The sequence below is a fragment of the Plenodomus lingam genome (genome assembly GCF_022343315.1).
Source record: "Plenodomus lingam strain CAN1 chromosome Unknown contig_17, whole genome shotgun sequence".
In the NCBI taxonomy this organism is placed as follows: domain Eukaryota; kingdom Fungi; phylum Ascomycota; class Dothideomycetes; order Pleosporales; family Leptosphaeriaceae; genus Plenodomus; species Plenodomus lingam.
Window position 1 is genome coordinate 303,162 of NW_027093934.1, and position 23,088 is coordinate 326,249.

Below are 23,088 nucleotides of genomic sequence, written 5' to 3' on the forward strand. Positions count from 1 at the left end.
TGACAGCAGAGTTCGACTTGTCCATCCATTGCACCCTTGCTGCTGAGGCTGTACATGTTCACCCTGAGCCTTAAGATAACAAGCCATCACGAGGCTTGCGGCTGAGTGCTTGCGTGTGTATCCATTGTATACACAACAGAGTAGGTTCGCCCTCCACACGTGATACTACCCAGTGACCCTTGTACATACACGTCGAGGCCCTCTGTAAACTGTCCATCCACCATCATCGACAAAAAGGGTAACCCGCACCTTCCGGTAATTTGGTACACGATTGCTTACTGAGCGCTATACTATCACCACATGAGTGAATTACGCATGGACTGCCTAGTTAACATCACAAAATTATGCCCAGCATCGTCTTACCAAGTGCTCAATTGTGCACCAGGAGACACAAAGAGAACGCATTCCTTGTCCAAGGGTATCAAAATCCTCTCCATCATCCCCGCCCTTCGTATTCACCTAACTCAGCTCCCCCTTCTCCAACCTCTCCAGAAATGCCTTGCCAAACCGAACACTCTGTTCATACGCAATCGTAAACCCATCCTCCCCTCCATAATACGGATCCTGAATCTCCTCCACCCTCCCCTTCCCACCCATGCCCCCAAACTCGCCAAACAGCATGACCTTCCCAACGCCTTCCTCGCTCCCGAGCTGCTTGACCCGCCGCCTTCGCAACGCCAACAGATCCTCTAGATTGTCTGCATCCATGGCGAGTATGTACTGAAAATCTGCAAAGTCGCGCTCGGGGGAGAATTTTCGCGCTCCGTGTCGGTACGAGGTTATCCCGTTTGAGCGCAATGTGGACATGGTGCGCGAATCAGGAGAGGAGCCGATGTGGTAGCCGCCGGTACCGGCAGAGTCGATGCGGGAGATCAAGGGGTGGGAAGGTGCTGTGAGGGATTGGAACACGCCTTCTGCCATGGTGGAACGGCCTGGGTGGTCATGTTAGGATACATGGTGACGGTGGTGCGGGGTGGTGGGGGTGGAGAGAGGGTAAGGGTAACCACTCACAAATGTTTCCCAGGCAGACAAACAGGACTGCAACGGGTTCAGGAGATTTGGAGTCGCTCATTGTGATTCTTTTGAACGTATCGGAGAGATGTCGGGTTTTGACGGAAAATATTTACAATTAGGGTGGTGGTAAGGATTGGGGGGTGTAGATGGAGTGGAGAGTTTGAAGACATGCCAAGACGTCTAAGAGAGATCGTCAGGTACGGGATCACAGTGTCGAGAGCCACGCCAGGTCAAAATCCTAACTTTGTTGGTATAGTCCAATGACTATACTGTCCTGTAATCTCGCACACAATCATGAGTTTTGTTTGATCTGCCTCTCAAGCTCCTGCAGCCTCTCCACCGTTTTTCCCCATATGAACTCGGTCAATCCCAGTCTTTTGCAGAGATTAGCATGGTAGTCTTGATTTCCTATTTCCAGTAGGATGGATAGACTTACATGCCTTCCCGCGTCACAACTCTGTAGGTTCCACTATCCTGCCACCCGCCATTCTCCCCGCTAAAGTTCCCATTGCCATCTACCTCGACACTTCCGAAGATGTCTTCAGGCCATGCGATCCTTCCATAATCTGGCGGGTTCCTCAAATCACTGATGTGTATCCATCCTCCGTGCCTCGCACCACCTGCACCACCCTGGTGATTTGCGCCTCCTGCGCCGTCATTCGGGCCGCTCAGAAAGCTACCGCCTGCTGATGCATAGACTGCCGCCTGCGATTTGACGTAGGAGTCATGGACGGCATGTTCGGCAAAGACAGAGGAGAGGATGGACAGGAAGTGTGGGTTTGTGGTGAAGTTTCGCGGGGTGACTGGCAGGGAGTCGGCGGTGCCAATGGCAAGCTGGAGGGTTGGTGGTTCGCTGGCGAGGAGGGACAGGACCTTCTTGTTTGGGTCCATGGGATGTTGATGGACATACTGCGCGGGTCGTCAGCATAGAGCTGCGGATCGGTAGCGCGCTTTCATCGTACAATGTGACGGTTCTCTGGCAAAGTGGAAACATGTCGCGAGCCACGGAGGCGAAGGATGGGCGAGGCGCGTGTGCATCGCAATTGGCGCGACGTACGCGAGAATGCGTTGACGAGCATTGTGTAAGGAACAAAATACCTGACTATCGTATGCTTGAAAAGTCAATGGAGAATGCTCCCATTCCGACACCAGCAAAACCCACTAACAGTGTACTGTGGATATTACAGCTGGCGGCGAGGGAAAGCAAGCTCTTATCGATAAGATTTGCATGATCTCATCACAGATCAGACCTAATTTATTCTGGTCAATTTGGTTAGTGGGAGGTCATCGGCCCCTCATCCTCATGAGAAGATGTCCGCTAATCACAATCATACTTGCAGCTTGCATTGCTCATCGAAGCAGTAATTCTCAGAAGACTCTATGCTCTCCTCCGATCCCTCGGCTAAGAGCTATCAAAGCTCTCGACTGCAGCCGTGGAAGGGGAAACGAACTCGACAATCACCAAATCACCAACTCATCACTAGCGCCCGCCCCACCACGAGTGCAAAAAGTTTCTCATCGACGAATAGACGAATGCGTTGATCAGCCAATAGGGCGATATGGTATGCCCGACATAGGCACGGCTGAGTCTCACTGTGTACTAGAGCCGAGACTACGGTCGTTGGAGTAATCGTTGAGTTGCGGTATTGCATCTTCATCCGCCTTTTTGACTCACTGCGCTTTGGAGTTTTTTCTGAGGAGTGCGCCCAATTTACAATATGCCTTCAGATGGGGATAGCTCCCCGACCGAGGGAAAAGGAGTAGTAGCAGCCGCGCAAAAACATGGTGATTCACATCACGACGTGGAAGTAGGACCTGAGATGGTGGATATTGACAGGATAGAGAGAGTCTACGCGTAAGGACTGACATTCCAAAAACCAGTTTCTTGATCTTGCAGCACCTAATGACCACCCAGCAAACTTGACCGCCGTATCCTCCCAGCATTCTGGGTTTTATACTTCATCTGCTCTGCGATTCGGTCTAACATTGGGCTTGCACAGACCATGAACCTGGATACCAAGCACGATCTCGGTTCGGTGCTGAACATCACGCCAAAACAGGTGTCCACTGGTCTGGCACTCTTCTATGTCTGCTATGTCATCTTTGACTTGCCATCGAATCTCATCATGACCAGAGTCAGCCCACATGCGTGGATGAGTCGAATCGTGACTTGTGTGGGTATCATTGGCATGTGTTTGACTGCTATGAAGGCAGCATGGTCATTGTACCTACTCCGACTGCTTCTCGGTATCGTCATTGCAGGCATGTGGCCTGGCATGTCGTACTACCTGACACTCTTCTACCCTCCATCCAGGACCGGCAAGCGTATTGGACGCTACTTCACGGCATCTCAAATGTCTGCAGCTGTTGTCGGTCTTGTTTCTGCTGGGTTTCAAAAGATGGATGGCCTTGGCGGTCTAGTTGGCTTCCAGTGGATGTTCCTGATGTACGGCATCGTTGGCTTCCTTGTTGGCGTGTCGTTGCTGTGGTGGCTACCCGACAGGCCTCTTCCACCGGGCGAAGTTCGAGTACGAAGTGGAGTCTTGAAGTACTTACCAGCAGGCAAGCCGGCACTCACAGGGGAAGATGCCAGGATCCACTACGAGGATTTGACTCGAGTGTACCATCGTGCTCTGTGGACCACGAAGGATCTCTGGGCCGTGATTACAGACTGGAGAATCTACCCACTTGTTGTCATGTACTTTGGTGTTGTTGGAGTCGGAAATGGGACGCAGGCCTATGCAACCGTCATCATTCGTGGCATCAACCCACAATTGACTGGCATACAGCTCAGCCTACTTTCCGCGCCGATCTGGATTGTGAGTTGCACCTCCTCCCTCGCTCGATGTCATCAAGTTGTCATGCTATACTGACTTTTGCCAAGATGGACTTGATAGCGATCTTACTGGTGACACCCATCTCGGATCGCTTCCATCAGCACCGCGCCGCCTTCTTCAGTGGCGCTGTGATGATCCAAATCACTGGTCTCCTGGTGGCCACCTTCGCCAAGAACTGGTCGCGATATGGCGGTGTCTTGCTGGTTGGGTTTGGTCTCGGGCCGACGGTGCCCATTTGCATGACGTGGGCGAACGAGATCTTCCAGCCTCGCCACGGCGAAGTGGGTGTGGCAGCGGCCAGCGCACTCGTGTCTGGATTGGGCAACTTGGGCAGCATCCTCACCACGTACGCGCTCTATTCTGGTTGGCCAGAGGATGCCAAGGCCGGGCCTCACAGGTACCGCAAGAGCAACCTAGTGATGATTGGCATCTTGTGTGCCAGCATCCTCAGTGCAGCGGCCATGGTCGTCTTGCTGAAGGTGTTTGGCAACCCCAAAGGCAAGCAGGTGAGTGGTTCGAGCTCGGCCAGCGAAGGCGAGGCTGTGTACGTGGACGGGGCAGCGCGGCGTGAAGTGCAGCAGCGGGGACTCGGACGCATGTTCTGCTTCTGATGATGCACATCCTACTGTACAATACCTACATGGGGACTGCTTGGACCACCCTGCCGTACTAGGGATGATTAGCCCACTAGATACATACGGTAGTGACAGCGGGCGGAGGAAAGGCTATCGTCTACTGTGATACGCTGGCCATGATTGGATCTGCAATGGCGCCGATGCAGATGTTGTGGTTCTGGCATGGGGTTTTGTGAAATGTCCATGACGGGGCACAATGCACATGGTCACAATGCACAAGGGGTAGTTTTCTCGGGCCTGCACCTCGTGACCAAAGTGAGTAGAGCACAAGTCGCGTGGAGGCGGGAACCAGCAAGCACGTGCGAAGTACAACATGCGCGTCACACTGGAGGGACCATGGGCCTTGCTTGCGAACGAGTGCAAGGGCTGGGAAGGCAAACCAAAATTGAAAACATGGATGTTGTGGCTGTGACAGGAATGGGATATGTACTCTAGGCACCGTAACTGCACAATGGGAAAGTTGGAACCAACACACACTGCAGTCATTGGCAATTGCCCATTCTGACCTGACACTTTGGCAATCTTTGGGGCATTGTGGGAATCTCGGTCTCTCTAGGTACGGTAGGCTAGCTTCCAACGACTACCCACGTTTTTCTGGACTACTGTGGAAGAGCAACAAGAGGTGTACTAGATAGGTACATGGAAGACAGCAAATCTGCATCCTGCCCAATTCATGCACCCTAACATGAATTGTCCCCCCGAGCGCCCCTTCCGCCCACCCCCGCATCCATTAGCACCATCTATCTGCCTGTCCTCAGCGCGCAGAGAGAGGAGCCCCACCACCGACACTCATTGTTCCCAGCCGCCCATGACCACCTTGTACGATTGAGACAGCCGTCGACAACTCTCTACTACCGCCACTGAGGATTGTTTCGCATCCCTACTCACTGCGCCTGGCGCCTGGCCCTTTGCACTGCCGCCTTCTTCCATCTCATCCAAGCCGTGCATGGTGGGCCTCCACCGCGCGCAGTCGTTGTGTGAGCGGGGCAGTTACTGACGTTAAGCCCGTCCAAGCGTCGTCTTTCTACACAACCTCGAGACGCACACACCCCCCCCCCCCCTCCCCAAAGAGCCACGGAGCCCCGGAGCCACGGTTTGTGCGTCGCCGCTGCAAGGCACCTCTGTGACGTAAGTCTGTTTGTTTGCTGTTCTGCTCTCTCTTGTGTTGTTCTCTACACTGTACTCCACACCTGTGGTTGTGCTGTTGTTGCATGGCGACAGGCGAAATGAGACTTCCCAACAGATTTCCCGCCGCTGCCCCGTCTTCACATGCCCGTCCGTCTGTTGGCATGCCCGCCTCCCCTCCACGCGCCTGCTGCATAGGGCCATGCACCGGCCTACTCAGTGCTCGGCTTGCACGGTACCTGCTAACACCGCTTGTTCCAAGTCGCTAGTCGTCCGTCGCCCCATAGCTCCCCCGCCCCGAGCTTCTTCCAGTCGGTCCCTTATCTGACAGCCCAAATCCACCCCTCGCCATGTCGGCCGCTATCGACAATGAGGATCTCGAGGAGCTCTCCATCTCCATGCCGGCCCCAAGAAGGGGCGGCGCGAGCACAACCAAAACCGTCGAATTCTCTCCAGCCGTTCAGCCCAATGCACCAGTCACCACAGCCGCTCAAGAGAGCAAGAGTAGGGACCCCAAGGCGAATCAGCGCCTGGGGCAGTATACCATAGTCAAGACCTTGGGCGAGGGCTCTTTTGGCAAGGTCAAACTGGCCACACATCAAGTGAGCGGCCAGAAGGTCGCTCTTAAGATTATCAACCGCAAACGACTCGTCACTCGGGACATGGCTGGCAGGATTGAGCGCGAGATTCAGTACCTGCAGCTGCTGAGACACCCGCATATTATCAAGCTGTAGGTTGCCGGCCCTCTTTGACCCCAACGAAGATAGCCATGTACTGATCGTGACCGAGATATACCGTCATCACGACCCCCGTTGAGATCATCATGGTCCTCGAATACGCCGGCGGAGAGCTCTTCGACTACATCGTCAACAACGGAAGATTACAAGAGGACAAGGCTCGCAAGTTCTTCCAACAGATAGTCTGCGCCGTCGAGTACTGCCATCGCCACAAGATTGTGCATCGCGATCTGAAGCCTGAGAACCTCCTGCTGGACGACCAATACAATGTCAAGATCGCCGACTTCGGCCTGAGCAACATCATGACCGATGGCAACTTTTTGAAGACTAGCTGCGGTAGCCCAAACTACGCAGCGCCTGAAGTCATCTCTGGAAAACTGTACGCTGGCCCGGAAGTGGATGTATGGAGCTGTGGCGTCATCCTCTACGTCCTCTTAGTCGGTAGACTACCATTCGACGACGAATACATTCCCACCCTCTTCAAGAAGATTGCAGCAGGCAACTACAGCATCCCCAGTTACCTCTCGCCTGGCGCCGTCTCGTTGATCAAGAAGATGTTGATGGTCAACCCCGTCCACCGCATCACGATTCCAGAGCTGCGGCAGGATCCCTGGTTCACTAAAGATTTGCCCGCCTACCTCGAGCCCCCGATTCAGGAATTCTTTGAGAGCGGCGTTGACCCGAACAAGGCCATCAACCCCAAAGATCTAGCACCTGCCGCCTCCGCGCCCGTGGTGCAGAAGCTGCACGAGACCGTTGTGTCCAAATTGGGCAAGACTATGGGTTATGCAAAGCACGATGTTCAAGAAGCTTTGGCAAGGGATGAGCCAAGTGCCATCAAGGACGCGTATCTCATCGTCCGAGAAAACCAAATCATGAAGACAAACCGTAAGTCTTGCTTGTATACAATGAATCTGGACTATGCTCATGACTGCCCACAGCACTGCTAACAGGAGACAACAATCTCCAAGACTTCTTCGCGCAATCACCTCCGAACCACCAAGAAAGTTATCTAAGCTCATCAATACCCAACACCCTCTCGGCCATGTCCCGGCCGCAAGTCATTCCCCCTGCTTCTGATCATGAACGCGCTCGCCAAGGGTCAAATGCCAGCAGCCAATTAGCCAGTATACGAAGTCCGGTCAGCACGGTGGCTATTCTTCCCAGCAGTCTTACAGAGTATCACAAGGCCTACATGAAGGGACATCCTAGGCCACCCAACAGACCTCAGGAAGAGGGGTTGCCACTGAATCAGGAACAGAGCGAGGAACAGAGACAAATATCAGCGCGAAGACTGAAGCCCAACTTCCGCGCAATTCCCGAAGCTCACAGGCAGCGGCCTGAGCCAATGACAAGTCTCCCCGCCAAGAAGCCCCGGCCGACAAAATGGCAATTTGGTATAAGATCCCGAAATCAGCCTGCGGAAGCTATGCTTGCCATTTTCAAGGCGCTGAAAGCAATGGGTGCGGATTGGGAAGTACCCAAAATCCGCAAAGCTGGGGGAGGAAGTGGGTCGCATAGTAGAAGCGCTTCGCACGAGTCACAAGAACGCTCGCCTTCGCGGTCGAGAAGCCGCTCACGGGGGTCCTCGATCTCATCTCACTCTTCCAGTGAGGAGCAAGGGGACCGGATGAACTCGCCCCACCGTGAGCCACTCACAGTCCGCAATGGTGGCGAGAATGAAGAGAAACGAGGTCGTCAAAAACGTCACTACAACCATACCAATGACTGGGGCTACCACGTCCCCGAAGATCCATGGGTCATCAACGCTCGTTTCCGCAAGGACGGCATGTTCCCTCCAGGCATTGCACACCCCTCTTCAACCCACTCCTCACGCGTTGATCTCGCTACCGATCCCTCTGGACCTCGTCGCCGCAGCTCCACCAACACAAGCACGTCCCCGCTATCTCCGGGTGTCGAAGGTTTGACCGTGGCCGAACGCGGCGCCTCCCTCGCAGAAGACTACCCAGCTGCTGACGAGGCCGTGTGGATATACATGACGATACAACTATACAGCATTGACCGCGACTTTTTTGTCGTAGACTTCAAATGTGCAGGATACGAGCGTCTCGTGTCAAATCTAGTCCGCGAGATCAAGGCGACGAATACGCTGGACAGAACGATGAGCAGTCTCGCGCTTTCGTCGAGTCAGCCGCATCCGACACACAAAGACGGATGGGACGACGAACAAGGTGTCTGGCGGAGGCTGGGCGATGGGGAACCGTTGCCTGATGACTTGGCAAAGGAGCTGAGGGCTGGAGGTACCGGTGTACTCAGGGAGCGTACGGAAGAGGTGGGCGCAGGACGCAGTACTGATGGGGAGAAGGTTGTGACGAGCCCTTTTCCATTTTTGGATGTGGCTAGTACATTGATCTTGCAGTTGAGTGGGGAGTAGAAAGGCGTAGGGGCTAATGGTTCGTTGGATGAGGTATAGATAGACAAGCATCGCATGGGTATGAGGAGTATAAGAGAGAGGGTTGAGGATAGTGATACCAAGTTAACGACGTTTTATAGTCGGTTAGGAAATGCTAGATTCAAGATCGCATGGTTTGAGCTAGTGAATCTTGGATGGCAAGAGAAGATGATGTGAGGGAGTATAAAGGTCATCGGTAGCTGTGTACTTTTGAAAGGATATGGATTAGCCTGGATAGTCATGTGCTATAGTCTTCATGTACTATAGTGAGAACAGCCTTGCAAAAGCCGCGGATACGTGGCTACTAAAGAAAAAGCGTTGGTACAGCAGTGGAAGTTTGTGTGCCCTGATGATGCTATTGTGGAGAATGGGACGAGCTGGGAGAAGTTTCATGCCGTTGGCGTGGTGTGGTGGCAGCTGGCAGCCGTCCATGTCCCCCGGGTATGTGCCAATGGTTGCCCGCCGATGGTGTGGTCGGCACGGTACCGGTAATGACGTGGGCCGGCTGTCCTGTGCACGCAAGCTTTCTTGTTAGTCCAAATTTCTCCAACAAGACTCGAAAGAGAAGGCCCAAACACGCCATCTGCCGCCACTGCCATTGAGACGACGGCCGCCTTTTTTGTTGGCATCACTGTACCTGAATCCGCCCCCCCGATCTTATTCCTCTCCCCTACCTCCTCCCCCACTCCTCCCCCAACCATGGCGCCGACGCAGGCCAACACCCCGCTGCCTAATTCGCCGGGCCCGTTTCCCGTGGGCATCCCCGTCGAGCCAGGCACGAGTTCGCTGTGGGACCGGTTGTCCAACTGGGCGTCGGAGAACAAGGGCGTTGTGTATACGATTGCCGGCATCACATTGGTGGTCGGCGCTGGCGGGGTCGTCTATTACTTCTCCAATGGCGATGCGCGGGATGGAGGCGCGACAGACTCACAGGCCAACAAGCGCAAGAGGCAACGCGAACGCAAGCGCGCAAAAGAGAGGGCAGAGAAGGGCTCAGTGGGCGGCAAGGAAGCGACAGTGGAGAAGGCCGGTATGCAGCCTGATCATCATTGTGATCATCATCTTCGACCTCGACCTCGACCCTCTCCATCTCATCATCGTTGTGGGGGAGGGAGGGCGCGGACGAGGTGGAAGCGAAAAATGAGCGCTAACATTTGAACAGAGTCAAACAAGGCATCCGTCACAGCTGTGAGCGAAGAAGAACTGCCTGACGTGAACGAGGACACGGTCGGGGCACTGTCACCAGAGGTAGGCTGACACCACTATTTTGAACATTCTGGCTGCGTGGGGCGCGGGACGCGGGACGGGGCAGAACAGAACAGACTAGAACACTGACACTGACGAACTATAACAGGACCGTAAAGACTATGCTGCCAAGCTCAAGGCCGCCGGCAACAAGGCGTACGGCTCCAAGGACTACAATCGGGCCATTGACTTGTACGGCAAGGCCATCCTCTGCAAGCAAGACCCCGTCTTTTACTCGAACCGCGCGGCCTGCTACAATGCCATGAGCGAGTGGGACAAGGTCATCGAGGACACAACGGCGGCCATCAACCTCGATAACGAATACGTCAAGGCGCTCAACCGACGGGCCAATGCATACGAGCAGGTGGAGCGCAACAGCGAGGCCCTGCTCGACTACACGGCCAGCTGCATCATCGACGGCTTCCGCAACGAGAGCAGCGCGCAGAGCGTTGAGCGCCTGCTCAAGAAGGTGGCCGAGGCCAAGGGCAAGGCCATCCTTGCCGGCAAGGAGAAGAAGCTGCCCAGCCCCACGTTTGTCACAAACTACCTGCAGAGCTTCCGGCCTAAGCCCTCGCCCGCTGGCCTCACCGACGAAGATGAGCTGGACGAGGAGACGGGCAAGGGACAGCTGCGCAAGGGTCTCAGAGCCATGGCAACCAAGACGGGCGAGGGCTACAACGATGCTGCCGCCGCCTTTGTGCGCGCTGTAGAGCTGGGTGACTTGGGCGAGCACGAAGCCTTTGCCTATAACATGCGTGGAACCTTCAGCTACCTGAAGGGCGACAACGAAGACGCTCTGCGCGACATGGACAAGAGCATCGAACTGCAGCCCACACTCACCCAGAGCTTCATCAAGCGCGCCAGCATGCATTTGGAGCTCGCCAACCCCGACGCCGCCGAAGCCGACTTTGCCGCCGCGCTCGAACAAAATGCAAACGACCCCGACATCTACTACCACCGAGCACAGCTGCACTTCATCAAGTCTGAATTCGGCGAGGCCGCCAAAGACTACCAGAAATCCATCGACTTGGACAAGGACTTCATCTTTTCGCATATTCAACTCGGCGTCACCCAATACAAGATGGGCAGCATCGCCTCGTCCATGGCCACTTTCCGCCGCTGCATGAAGAACTTCTCCACCGTTCCAGACGTGTACAACTACTACGGAGAACTGCTCCTCGATCAGCAAAAGTACCAAGAAGCCGTTGAGAAGTTCGATACGGCTGTCGAGATGGAGAAGACGAGCAAGCCCATGGGCATGAATGTGTTACCGCTCATCAACAAGGCGCTCGCACTCTTCCAATGGAAGAATGACTTCAGCGAGGCAGAGAAGCTTTGCGAAATGGCCCTCATCATTGACCCTGAATGCGACATTGCCGTCGCGACCATGGCACAATTGCTACTACAGCAAGGAAAGGTCACAGATGCGCTCAAGTACTTTGAGCGTGCCGCGGAGTTGTCGAGAACAGAGGGTGAGATTGTCAATGCGTTGAGTTATGCTGAGGCGACGAGAACACAGCTGGAGGTAGGTTTTTCGCACGACTCCGAATATTATCTTGAATCTGAAATGAGTACTAACGGCACTACAGGTGCAAGAAAAGTACCCCAAGCTTGCGTCGCGGCTAGGGGCAATGGGCGGAGGAGCCGGCGGTTTCGGTGGCGGGGGCATGCGATAAGGACAGGAGAGGAGGTGAAGAGTAATCGTTTTTAGTTTTCCCATTGACCTTGTACTTACAAAACCTCTCGACTGGATTGTTGCGGCGTTGGAGATGCAGAGACGATATGGGGATCGGGATATGGCGTTGTTAATGAGAAAGTCTTTCCCCCTCCTTAATGTGCACAATATTTGATTCATGAATCATGGGGCCTGGCTGTCCAATTTTTGAGTGTTGAAGTTGATATGGTATAGTTGGATTAATGATGTACAATAGCATTGATATGAGTGTTGTTGCTGTGCTGTACGTATGTTTGAAGTTTTGCAGTCGTGGAGAAATCGCTGGCCAATAATAATAGGTAGAACAAGCCTGTACAAGCGTGGGGTAAAGCCTATTGGTTTGACTGTGACAACACATCTTCCAAGACCAACACCATCCCGTAGGCAAGTCAACGGTTGTGAAAAACCTCATGAAATAGTATGTTGAACTCAGACAAGAAACCATCCGGCCCATCACATTTAATTTGACGTTGTTATTCTCCATTTTCTATCCGTTATCCCCCGACCTACTTCCTTGGACCACAATTCCTTCCACTCTTCGATTGATCAAGCTACAATGTCAACCGACAACGACTTCCAGCTATTCACCTCTTTGCGATATGATCCAATCCTTCTAACTTCGTTAGAAAACTCGAGACCGGCCCTGAGCATAGTCAGTCCCTCACCTTTCTACATGTTGGCGTATCATCAAGATCGCATGCTGGAAGCAGCGCAGCACTTTGAGTTTTCCAAAGTAGAAAAGAGATTGGAAGATGGAAAATCGTTACACGAAGACCTTTTGAAACGAGTCACGGATCATATTGAACAGGGCGGGAAAGACGAGCCGCTAAAGGTAAACTTGTTATCCAAGATTGTCAATGCAAGACACTCAATCTAAACAACGGATAGCTACGCATTCTCTTCGACAAAGCCGCAAACCTAACAGTCGAGCTAACGCCCATCCCTCCTGTCCCGCTCTCAACTCTCTACCCTTCCTCCTTCGACATTGCCTCCCCATCCCAACCTCACCCTGCCAATTCCTTCACCCCCTCACCCCTAACTGGCGGCGCTCTAACCCTCGGCCCAACCGACTCCCTCCCTACCAACCCATCCACCCCACCCTCACCCCCCGAATGGAAACTAAAACTCGACACCCACCCCACCCCCTCCTCCCCCTTCACCCTCCTCAAAACAACCCACCGCGCCATGTACGACGCCTCCCGCTCCCGCGCCCTCCCCTCGGAACCCGCAGACTCCGTATACAGAGAAGTCATGCTCTACAACGAAGTCCGCGAACTCACCGAAGGCACCCTAACCAGCCTCTACCTCTTCCGTGGCGGCCGATGGGTCACCCCACCCGTCGGCGTCCCGTCTGATGAATTCTCCGGCTCCACGCTCACGAACGACAATGCGGATGAGGGTGAGCTGCGGAAGCCGTTTGCAGGGCGTTGGGGCCACTCTGTGCGTAGTGCCAAGGTTGGAGCTGGGGGGCAGCGTGGGACGAGTAGGCGGTGGGCGCTTGGGAGGGGCTTTTGTATGGAGGAGCCGATTGGGATTGAGACTGTTGGGGTTGGGGAGAGGGTTTGGGTTAGTAATGGGGTTAGGGGGTTTGGGGTTGGGGTTGTTGTTCAGTAGGTGGAATGATGCTGTACGAAGAATTATGCTACATGCGTAAACAAATCACACTTGCAACCTACTAAATCTTGCATATACACAACCTTCTCTACCATGCCTTCTCTTCCCTTCCCTTCCCTTCCCTAGAGCATCCCTCACCACCACTACACCCTCGCATAAGGATCATAGCCTCAGTTTGAGACACGCTGGAGCCTTACAAGACTCAACCATCCTTTCTAAAATCGCCCGTTCACGGTCTCTGTGAGTCTATCGGTGCTACCGTATCAGAGGTTCAACGGGATCGGATACCTACTAACTACTCACCATCCTCCCTCCCCTGTCTGCAATGACTCCAGACGTAATTGTTACTGACTGCCTCGACACTCTAAGCCCTTGGTCAAGGACGAATTCATATTGATGTTCCGAAGCCGCAAGAACAAAAATAAGGTACAGAAATAGGTAAGGCGGCGAGAGACGGCATCGCGGTATACTGAAAAGATCAGACTAGATGACGAGCAAATCAAAAGAAAGCATCCAACGGTCCTGCAAGTCCTGGATAAAAGTATGAAATATCCTGGTCTTCTTCACCCTAGCGGTGATTGCTGTAGCAGATTACCGAAAGTTAATCTACCGTACACTTGGCGCATGGCAAAGTTCTGTTTACACAATTTCGATCCCGCTACCGGTATCCCACTCCCGTCGCAATGCCTGCTCATGTCCACATTCCTCTTCCGCCGAACAGCCGGAATAGCTCAAGTCAGCTTAGCCAGGAAGAAATGCACGTTTTGCTACATTGCAACTGACTGCGAAGATATTAACAGTCTTGTGCACATTCGTCAAGTGTGATGCGGGGTAACGCGTTCGAGGCCAGCTGCTAGGTACAAGTGTCGTGAAGATAGGATTTACAAGCGCTTAGCCTGGACTGCGAGCTGTGGGTCAGAGTATTGTCTGTCTTCCAGTCTTTCGAACTAGCGAACGGATGCGGAATGCTGGCCTGACGTCTGAAAATCATCGATAGGTGAGGTTCATTGAACATGCACCGCCGCGCCTATTGCGCACCTGTACGAGTGTGAACTCTTTGGGTGCAAATGTGTTATAGATATCTTTGAAGAGACGATTGTGAAGTGTTGATTTCACAGTATGGTTCTCTGTCCTTTTTTTCTAGCTGACTGCCTGGTCGAAATCAAAATGGCAAGAGAAGCATTGCGCTCGGATACGTTTGTGAGGACAAAATCGATGATAATTCACTCAAGCACGCCTCGCGCAACCAGTAAAATGATACCCTGGGACTGGTAGCTGAGCATGTATCCTGGTATGTGGGATCGTACAGGGGCAGCACCTCACGCGTCAGGATGGTTACGCAGTCTTGCTAAGTGGATCCTGCAGTCTGACAGACATTCGTGACTACTGCCTAAATACCGCTTCCAGATGTCCACAACATCTATTGGAGCGCGTTTGTCTATGAACTGGTCATGTCATTGAGTAGCCCTGTATGGGCATTACGTGGTGCCAGAACAGACCCACACGCTGTTTTCCGTTTTGCCTGCCAGAGCCCGCCTCCCTAGTCATACCGGTCAAAAGGAGGTATTCCAACTTGATAGGAATATAGACATTAGGAATTTCGATAAATATTTTGTGCCTCAACTGATCTTCACTGTTGGAGTGATAATTTAAAGAGTGAAAGAAACGCCTGCAAGCAGTCCAGAGTCGATTGAAATCGCCCCGCGCATTCCTCGTAGACCTTACTCGTTGGAATGAGCCGGAGCACTCGTTTGCGGATCTTTCATTTTGTGATTCTGAATCAGCAGCCTCGACCGATATTGAGCAGGTTTAATCATGTATCTGCCGATCTCGGCAAACCATATGTTATCTATCGTCTGGGCCAGTGACTTGGTGAATCCATCCTACTAAACTACGTCGGCAAGTTCTTCTCGAAATCTACAACGCTTTGATGACTCGTCATGTTCATCAACATTATCCTCGCCGGAATTTTCGTGTCGCCAGTCTTATCTATACCCATCATCTCCGCTGCGACAAATAAAGTTATCACCTGGACGAATTGCGATGCGTTGGCGCCCAACCTACAATGCGCAAATATGACTTTGCCGATTGATTGGAATGCCCCGGGCGGAGGTGGCACATTCTCCCTAGCTATGGTCAGACTTCTTAGATCTTCCAAAGGAAGCAGCAGCGAAAGACTGGGATCGCTTTTCGTGAACCCGGGTGGTCCTGGCGGTAGTGCGATTGAATTGGTCTCTGCCATCACGAAAGGTTTATTCCCTGTGTCACCCAATATCCTCGAAAGATTTGACATAATTGGTGTGGATCCGCGAGGTGTTGGCATGAGTACGCAGGTTGTGTGTGATCCAGAAATTTGGAACGAACGGGTCTCCAAATTCCCAAAGACCAAGCAGGACTACGACCGTTTAGTATCCAAGAACACAAGATTGGGTGAGAGCTGTCTAAAATTGACTGGACCACTCTTCAATCATGTCGATACCATTTCTTCAGCGAAGGATCACGAAGCTGTACGGGCAGCACTTGGAGAGGAAATGAACTGGTTGGGCTTGTCATATGGTTCGCAGCTAGGTGCCCAATACGCTCAGTTATTTCCTGAGAATATCCGAGTCATGGTCCTCGATGGTATCGTACAACACAGTCAATCCCGAACCTCCAATATCCTCATCGAAAGCACTACATATGCTGCTACGCTCGAGCAGTTCTTTCTGTGGGCGGAGAAAGACAAAACAAGTCCTTTGAAGGGTCGCAATGTCAAGCAGATGTGGTATCGCCTACTCAGCGACGCAATGCAGACACCTATACCAGTTCCGTCTTGCGAGAAGCCGGATTTGTGCTTCCCTGATGTGACAGAAGACGAGATTAGGCTGAGTGCACAAGAATTTCTCATACCATCTACAACTTCCTCAAAAATTGACTTCGCCAATGCACTGCTCAACGCCAGCGAGGGGGATGCGGGACAATTCGCCCCTACTTTCGCGAAGGATGGTGACAGAAGTTCATATGCAGAGCTTGCGATTGGCTGCCAGGACTGGTTTACTGGGCCTATCTCCTTTGAAGAACTGCAAGCTACAATGAGAATGAGTGAAGTCTTCGCACCTCTCACAAAGGGAGCTTCGGAGTCATGGACGCTACAAGCTTCTTGCCTAGGATGGCCATCACCGCGGAGCAATCCACCAGCCAAGCTCGACGTCAAGACAAGAAATCCTATCCTCTTAGTAAATTCCTTGCGTGATCCTAGTACCAGCTATACTTGGGCTGTGGGCATGCTGGACGAAATCAAGAACAGTATTTTGCTGACACGCAATGGTGATGGACACACTAGTTGGGGATCACAAGGAGCCACAATGGACGCGATGAATCATTTCCTCATCACAAAAGATTTGCCCGCACCAGGCAAAGTCTTGGATACTTGATAATGAATGTGAATACCACTTATATAGTATCATCTCCAGGCGTTTTGTGTATCTCAGGAGAAATGGCGGCAATTTTTTTTCCGCAACCTGAAAGTATCATCTTATAATGAAGAGGTTATTGACACAACATGCGTTAAGCGAGTACTCAATTATAGGTGCATCAAAATAGATAATAATTTGCTCAAGCCAAGACATTCACAGCTTCCAAGACATTCAGGCGTCCATAGCCTCCCGGGATTGACAATAACCTATTAGAGAAAGCGATCATGCGTGAGCTGCATAAGCGAATCTGATTCAAAGTACAGCTTACACCGATCAACGAAGGTACGCCGAGACCCAAATGTATAGTACTATGGGGGGGGGGGCATGAGTTTTGTGTACTGGTGCAACTTGCAAGTTTTATCTCCAACCACATGCACTCTGTATCACAAAACGCAAATTAGTCCAACTGAAATTGACCGCTCTGAAATATTTTATTCTCATGAGAAGTTAACGACTGCCTCTGTCGCTATCATGAGGTTGCTGCGCACCTGGCGTGTCTCACTATGCAACGTACTGCTACTCCACATAACACTCGTTAAGCCTGATGGTACTGGCCTCATAGGATACGGCAAGAATCTTTACAATCCGACTTGTGCTTTTGCTTGTCGTAGTGTGATCCGCAAACAAACGCTGGCATGCACACCAGCAGCATCAACTGAGAATCACGGTACAGCACATAACCCCGTTTCAACACCCCCAGAATGCTTTGTGAAAGATCTGGACTTCCTGAAAACCATGGCCCTCTGCATCGACGTCTACTGTGCGCTAAGCGACAAACCAACACTGCATGTGATCCAAGACTACTGGGCAACACATCTTGGAACTGGTACACTGGGAAACAGTGAATACGTTCCCGTCTTATCGTTTGCAGATGCTCTGGCAGCTGCTCGGCAAGACGAAGACGCGAGAGGTTTCAACAATGGAACTAGCAATCCTCCCACGGTATCTATTCCGAGTGGTCTGAAGCCTCCCAATATCTCGAGTCCGCTTGTGACGACCACTGGTGGAAGCAGTGCCTTGAATGAAACGCGATTTGTCAGTCCTATACAATGGCAACTACAGTACAACTACTTGTCCGACTTCGAGATCAATGAGAAAGGCCACAGCACAATGACGTAAGTGTAGCATAGCTCCTACGACTGAGTTTGATGACTGGGTCATAAGAACTAACGTTGATAAGTATCGCAATTGCTGTCGTGGCTATTGCACTACCTATTCTAGTCTCTCTAATACGCTTTGTCCCAGGAATAACCAAGAGTACCAAATGGAGCTATTTCCAATCTATCATGGTCGTTCCGCCGCTTTTTGGTAAACATCATCGCAACCCAGTGGCTGGAGGACTGGTGCCCACTCGAGGGCAGAGCCTATTCATCTTTACCATTAGCATCTTGAACATCATCCTACTTTTGGCACCATACACTATCACTCAGCCCCAAGCGAGCTTCACGACAAGAGCCAAACAGATTATCAGCATCGTGGGGAATCGTGCTGGCACAATGGCCATGGGGAATGTTGTGGCTATGTTTCTTTTCTCGTCAAGAAATAACGTGCTTCTTTATCTTACCGACTGGAGCTACAGCACTTACATGCTTCTTCACCGCTGGCTTGGGTATTGGACCGCCATCCATACTGTGGTACATTCGTGCATGCTTTGGAGCTATTACGCCCAGGCTGGAGCGTATGAAACCGAGTCCATCCGACAGTACTGGACATGGGGCATCGCAGGGACCGTCGCGGTGTGTGCCTTGATCCCAACCTCTCTGCTCCCGCTTCGTCAGCGCTTCTACGAGTTCTTCATTGTCTCGCACGTTGCACTATCATTGCTTTTTCTCATCGGCTACTACTATCACATCTGGTATGTCTATGAGTACAACTGGGGCTATGAGATCTGGATGTTTGTTGCAGCGGGCATATGGGCTCTCGAGAGATGTATCAGAATCGCTCGAATGGTATCCCACGGGACCTGTACCGCTATAGTAACTGTCGTCCCGAACACGGATAGCGAGTACATACGAATCGACATCAAAGGCAAGGATTACCCTGCCAGTGTCGTTTTCCTGTGCTTTCCAACCCTCAGCTGGCGGTTCTGGGAGACGCATCCATTCTCGGTGAGCAGCGCAACACTGCACCACGAATCTAGAATCTCAAGCCCGGGGGAAGTCTATGAGCAGAAATTTCCTCGGAAAGTTTCCACACCTATGGCTATGAGCGACGCAGAATCTGACCGCTGTGAAATCGCTATGACGTTTTTCGCGCGGGTACGCAACGGGACTACCAAGCTGCTCAGAGATAAGACTGTTCAATCACGAGAGGAACACGTACAGCTGCGAGTGCTTATAGAAGGCCCCTATAACCACTCTGGCCGTATTCATTCGCAGATATCGAGGTGTAGCAGCGTCTTGTGTATCGCAGGTGGGGTTGGCATCACGGCATGTCTGCCATTGCTACGAGCCAGCAAAGCAACGGATAAACAACTCTTCTGGTCCTGTCGCAAGCCAGGTCTTGTACCAGCTTTGGGGCCTACATTCGATGCATTTCCATCAAATATCAAGGTCGAGACAGCCGTTGGCCAGCGATTGGACCTGGAGAGCATTATCGTTCAATCGATGGCCCGTGACGAATTTGGAGCGATCGCAATCATTGTATCCGGTCCACCAGGTTTAGCCGATGCAGTTCGAGAAGAAGTTGTAAAAGTTCATGCCAACAGTCGGCCTTACGTGTTCTTGGACGAGGCTTTTGGATGGTAAATTGGAATACACATTTAGCGTAGTATACCTGACATAGTCGCACCGAATTATTATCGTCCCGTTTCGTAACCTGAACAGTATTTTCTCAATTCCTATACTACATTTGAGCTATGGAGGTAGGAAAACTAAGAGCGAAGTTGCGGCTGGTCATGGTCGTGGTAGAAATTTGTTCACGGACGTATGATATACACAATTCGATCATTAGATGACTATTCGTTGCTCGAGGGGGCAATTTCGCTCATCTAGCTACGGCAGTCAGGTACCTAGTCTTCGTTCTAGAAATAGAATTAATGGTGTTACAACGGTACCAACTTTATGGCCCGGATGAAGTCGATCGTGTCAGTGGTGTATACATGCGTAAGACCCCAATATGGTATTGCACTGCTCGTTTTGTGTTTTGGCAGGCTTGAGTGATTAGTCAATTGACAATCGGCCATATAAACGCACCAGTCTTCCAATGGCGGCCCGCCTGCAGCCACCTTACGATCTGCAAATATCCTTCACTGCAATAATTAAAGTATGGATCACTGGTTATCGACGACTGTAACTATTACAGTTCAAGAGTCAAGCAAGGCTCAATTTCGGCTAAAGCCCGCCAGATCGGCAGCTATTAAAGAGGGTGCTTGGTGCGACCCACAGCCCGTGAAAAAGGTGTGGGGGTACATAGGTGCTGAGTTGTACAAGAGTGAGCTATTAACCCCGTGATTTATATACGAGTAGATTATGGCAGGCGAGTTATACCTGAATGATTTTTGCGTGAGCATTGCGTCAACGACTTGCATGCGCTAATTGTTAATGTGCATTGACACTGACGCGGTACGGCTACTATTTCAGTAACAATAGCTACCTGGTTGCCCGTATAAATTAATATCACAAAAATACTGGTAGAAGGTTCAAAGTAGTAGCGTTAGTTATAGATTCAGCACTGCAAAGCTCAGTCTCCTGCGCCAACACTGGACAGCTCCACGCTCTCAATGGAAAGGAGGATCTTTGTGATCTGATAAGAGCCATGATTGAATCGCGCCGAAAAGACTGCCTATCTAGTAGTCATAAACTATTTGGCAAATCCACCACCGAAGATAAGACTCAAAGTGGATCTGAGATAGGTGCAAAGGCATCAAAACAATGGATAAGTTCATGTCTATATGGACTTATATCAAAGTCTTCTAGTGGAGGTATAATTCTCTCCTCCAGCTTAAATCTAGATGCTGCAAGTGCAATCTTAGTCTTTGCTCTCCTGCTTGAAGCCTTGGTAATTGGCACTAACATGGTCTAAGCTAATGTGACGAGTCTTCTATCCCTTGGTCTTTCAGCACATTATTATTGCTGTGGTCATAGATATCTCGGTCACGTGTGACTCTTGAATGGGATTAGCCCCTTGGCGGTGCTTGCCCATAGGTGGCTCCCATCCTCCTAGACTAGGACAATATGATCACATCACACACTACATTTGGACCCTCCTCATTTTCGGATACTGCAATTGATGCACATTATTCCTATATTATATTTTTGGTATGGAGTTTATGAATTACGCCTCTTAATTGTTACAAGCGTAGATCTATTAGCAGACGCGAAATTTGAGGTACAACGCCGGTACTAGAAAAATGACTTGGTGTATTGTATCCTTAGATAATGTTCTTCGATCCTTTCTCTAAGTAATAAATTGAACGTGCAATCTCTTTTGCCACAGTAATTGATTTGAAAAGGATAAAACAATGCACTCTAAATGATTTCCTTCCCTAAACAGCAGACTGTACATAGACCTGGTATGAGAAGCGTCCATCAACGCCAGGTTCACTATTCATTGCCCCACCAGAATCTCAGTATTTTAGTCTAGTCTTTTGTCAATGGAGAAGACTCCGTAGTATTTCAGAACTAGTGTTGACATGAATTTAGGACTTTGCTTTCTTAAGTCGAATATTAACGAAGTTGGATCAAGTGTAGGAAGCCGATTTAACTTGATTCAGGCAATGGAGATAGACTCTGTATGAGTTGATAAGGTTTTTGTCAGGGTAATATTGAGCTTTTTAGAAGTAACTCTATCCTCCTGCAAATAGGTGAAAGGTTAATGTATAACGGGGAAGTTTGCGAGATATTACCACTCCGCGTGGGACTGACTGTTGACTGAGAAACACCATCCGGGAGCTGTATTATGTATAGAAGCAGCGGTTGGTAGTGAACAAATGTCTGACATTGTGCTTGCTATCTTTAGATCATAGTGGAAACTCGTGATATGCATCATATGATACCGTTTGACTCATTTTTTGATTTATCTTAATGTATACCGTCTGTAGGCCCAAAACATGTAAACTGTAGACACTCTATTCTTTGTGATGATAAAGCTGCATATTATTCGAGCTCTCAACTATCCCATGTACTTTGAAGGCGCAGATATGCACTCAAGCCTCACCAAGCTGAAGCTGATTGATATTTCCTGCTGGAGCAGTGAAGCGTCTCAATATCGTCTGCTTTGACCCTCAAATGTTATGCTGTGTTTCCAAAAGTCTATTCTTTTTAGTCAGCTCCAACTTCTGAGTCCTATTTGTAATCTCGAGCAGAGCCAGGGTCACAGCGAGATTTGCAGTCTCATTACCGATTCGGGACTGTCCAGGCCATCTACCGTCTCTGCCACCCTATTGTAGACCACAGGACATCAATTCCCTAGAAACTTTTAGCAACTTGATAGCACGGAATATCAACGACTATAGTAGTAGTCAGCCAACTTCTCTGTACACAGATACCACAAGATCATATCTCCGTCACCCTGACACAGCGATCAGGCTAACAGTCACCCAACACTGGTCCATCACTATCGCTCCACCTCTAGTTGAGATAACCAGGTTTAGGATATTCAGAAAATTTGTAATCAGTAGAATTTTCGCCACCATAAGTACATGTTCGCCAATAGAAGGGTCTATCGAAATCCCGTGTGCTGGACTTTGTGTGATAATATCGTCAGTCCCAACATGCCTTTCATACGGAGGTACGATAGAGTTTGAGTTTCTGTAGATAAATCCTTGGTTTGCATTGAATTTCGCTAGATACCTGGCAGCTGTGCCGTTGAGGTCTGCATCATTCTTTCGACTCCTGGCCGAACCATGATCATCATAATGGGTCGAGCTTTCGGCAGATAGATTTGACACATTGCTACTAACTCCGAGGCTGTTCCTTAGGTTCACAACGAGTCACATACCCGGCTGTCGGCGGAAAGTAGACTTGAGCCCAGCTGCATCTGCTAGTACCATACAAGTGGTGCAGCCTTCATCGTGTGCACATTAGAATCCACATGCTATCTTCGGAAATGCACAGTGCTCAAGAGGGGATTGCCTAGGTATACCCAAATTGGAACCTTTGAGATTTATCGGTTCAGTGTAATCAATTGGCAAATTCTGTTGTACCAAGTAAACATATTGTATGCTTGGATGAGTGTTGATCTGAGATATTGTAGAAGACGAAAATTTCTAGAAGACTGACGTGTGAGATATGAGGATAGACCAGTATCAAAGGGGCAGGCCTACTAGATGTTACATGGAGATGTAGAATTCAGTGGGA

The 23,088-nt window shown here is 50.8% G+C and overlaps 8 protein-coding genes across 8 annotated transcripts; 6 read left to right on the forward strand and 2 right to left on the reverse strand.

The window, feature by feature from the left end:
- Positions 1 to 101: 101 nt before the first annotated feature.
- On the reverse strand, positions 102 to 1,072 carry IAQ61_003109 (uncharacterized protein; the record flags this gene model as incomplete). Its single annotated transcript, XM_003844718.2, has 2 exons — positions 102 to 932; positions 1,012 to 1,072. The coding sequence occupies 2 exons, from the start codon at positions 1,070 to 1,072 to the stop codon at positions 460 to 462; spliced, it is 534 nt and encodes a 177-aa protein (XP_003844766.1). The 3' UTR covers positions 102 to 459.
- A 234-nt stretch (positions 1,073 to 1,306) lies between these two features.
- Positions 1,307 to 2,179, reverse strand: IAQ61_003110 (uncharacterized protein; the record flags this gene model as incomplete). The annotated part of the gene is made up of 3 exons (XM_003844719.2): positions 1,977 to 2,179; positions 1,451 to 1,923; positions 1,307 to 1,388 (listed from the first exon to the last, which is right to left on the reverse strand). The coding sequence occupies exons 1-3, from the start codon at positions 2,091 to 2,093 to the stop codon at positions 1,307 to 1,309; spliced, it is 672 nt and encodes a 223-aa protein (XP_003844767.1). The 5' UTR covers positions 2,094 to 2,179.
- Positions 2,180 to 2,732: 553 nt separating this feature from the next.
- IAQ61_003111 (uncharacterized protein) lies at positions 2,733 to 4,462 on the forward strand (the record flags this gene model as incomplete). The annotated part of the gene is made up of 3 exons (XM_003844720.2): positions 2,733 to 2,869; positions 2,930 to 3,833; positions 3,899 to 4,462. The coding sequence occupies 3 exons, from the start codon at positions 2,733 to 2,735 to the stop codon at positions 4,460 to 4,462; spliced, it is 1,605 nt and encodes a 534-aa protein (XP_003844768.2).
- A 1,499-nt stretch (positions 4,463 to 5,961) lies between these two features.
- On the forward strand, positions 5,962 to 8,743 carry IAQ61_003112 (uncharacterized protein; the record flags this gene model as incomplete). Its single annotated transcript, XM_003844721.1, has 3 exons — positions 5,962 to 6,341; positions 6,401 to 7,236; positions 7,290 to 8,743. 3 exons carry the CDS (start codon positions 5,962 to 5,964, stop codon positions 8,741 to 8,743), a joined length of 2,670 nt encoding a protein of 889 aa, XP_003844769.1.
- A 717-nt stretch (positions 8,744 to 9,460) lies between these two features.
- Positions 9,461 to 11,682, forward strand: IAQ61_003113 (uncharacterized protein; the record flags this gene model as incomplete). Its single annotated transcript, XM_003844722.2, has 4 exons — positions 9,461 to 9,791; positions 9,924 to 10,009; positions 10,116 to 11,531; positions 11,596 to 11,682. The coding sequence occupies 4 exons, from the start codon at positions 9,461 to 9,463 to the stop codon at positions 11,680 to 11,682; spliced, it is 1,920 nt and encodes a 639-aa protein (XP_003844770.2).
- A 420-nt stretch (positions 11,683 to 12,102) lies between these two features.
- IAQ61_003114 (uncharacterized protein) lies at positions 12,103 to 13,334 on the forward strand (the record flags this gene model as incomplete). Its single annotated transcript, XM_003844723.2, has 2 exons — positions 12,103 to 12,552; positions 12,609 to 13,334. Exons 1-2 carry the CDS (start codon positions 12,277 to 12,279, stop codon positions 13,332 to 13,334), a joined length of 1,002 nt encoding a protein of 333 aa, XP_003844771.2. The 5' UTR covers positions 12,103 to 12,276.
- A 1,940-nt stretch (positions 13,335 to 15,274) lies between these two features.
- IAQ61_003115 (uncharacterized protein) lies at positions 15,275 to 16,747 on the forward strand (the record flags this gene model as incomplete). Its single annotated transcript, XM_003844724.2, has 1 exon — positions 15,275 to 16,747. The coding sequence occupies one exon, from the start codon at positions 15,275 to 15,277 to the stop codon at positions 16,745 to 16,747; it is 1,473 nt and encodes a 490-aa protein (XP_003844772.2).
- A 389-nt stretch (positions 16,748 to 17,136) lies between these two features.
- IAQ61_003116 (uncharacterized protein) lies at positions 17,137 to 19,780 on the forward strand. Its single transcript, XM_003844725.2, has 2 exons — positions 17,137 to 17,904; positions 17,970 to 19,780. The coding sequence occupies exons 1-2, from the start codon at positions 17,261 to 17,263 to the stop codon at positions 19,534 to 19,536; spliced, it is 2,211 nt and encodes a 736-aa protein (XP_003844773.2). The 5' UTR covers positions 17,137 to 17,260; the 3' UTR covers positions 19,537 to 19,780.
- Positions 19,781 to 23,088: the final 3,308 nt, after the last annotated feature.

Coding starts and splice junctions, on each gene's coding strand:
- IAQ61_003116 (XM_003844725.2), top strand. CDS start 17,261: ATGAGGTTGCTGCGCACCTGGCGTGTCTCACTATGCAACGTACTGCTA. Junction 17,905..17,969: donor AAAGGCCACAGCACAATGAC/GTAAGTGTAGCA, acceptor AACGTTGATAAG/TATCGCAATTGCTGTCGTGG.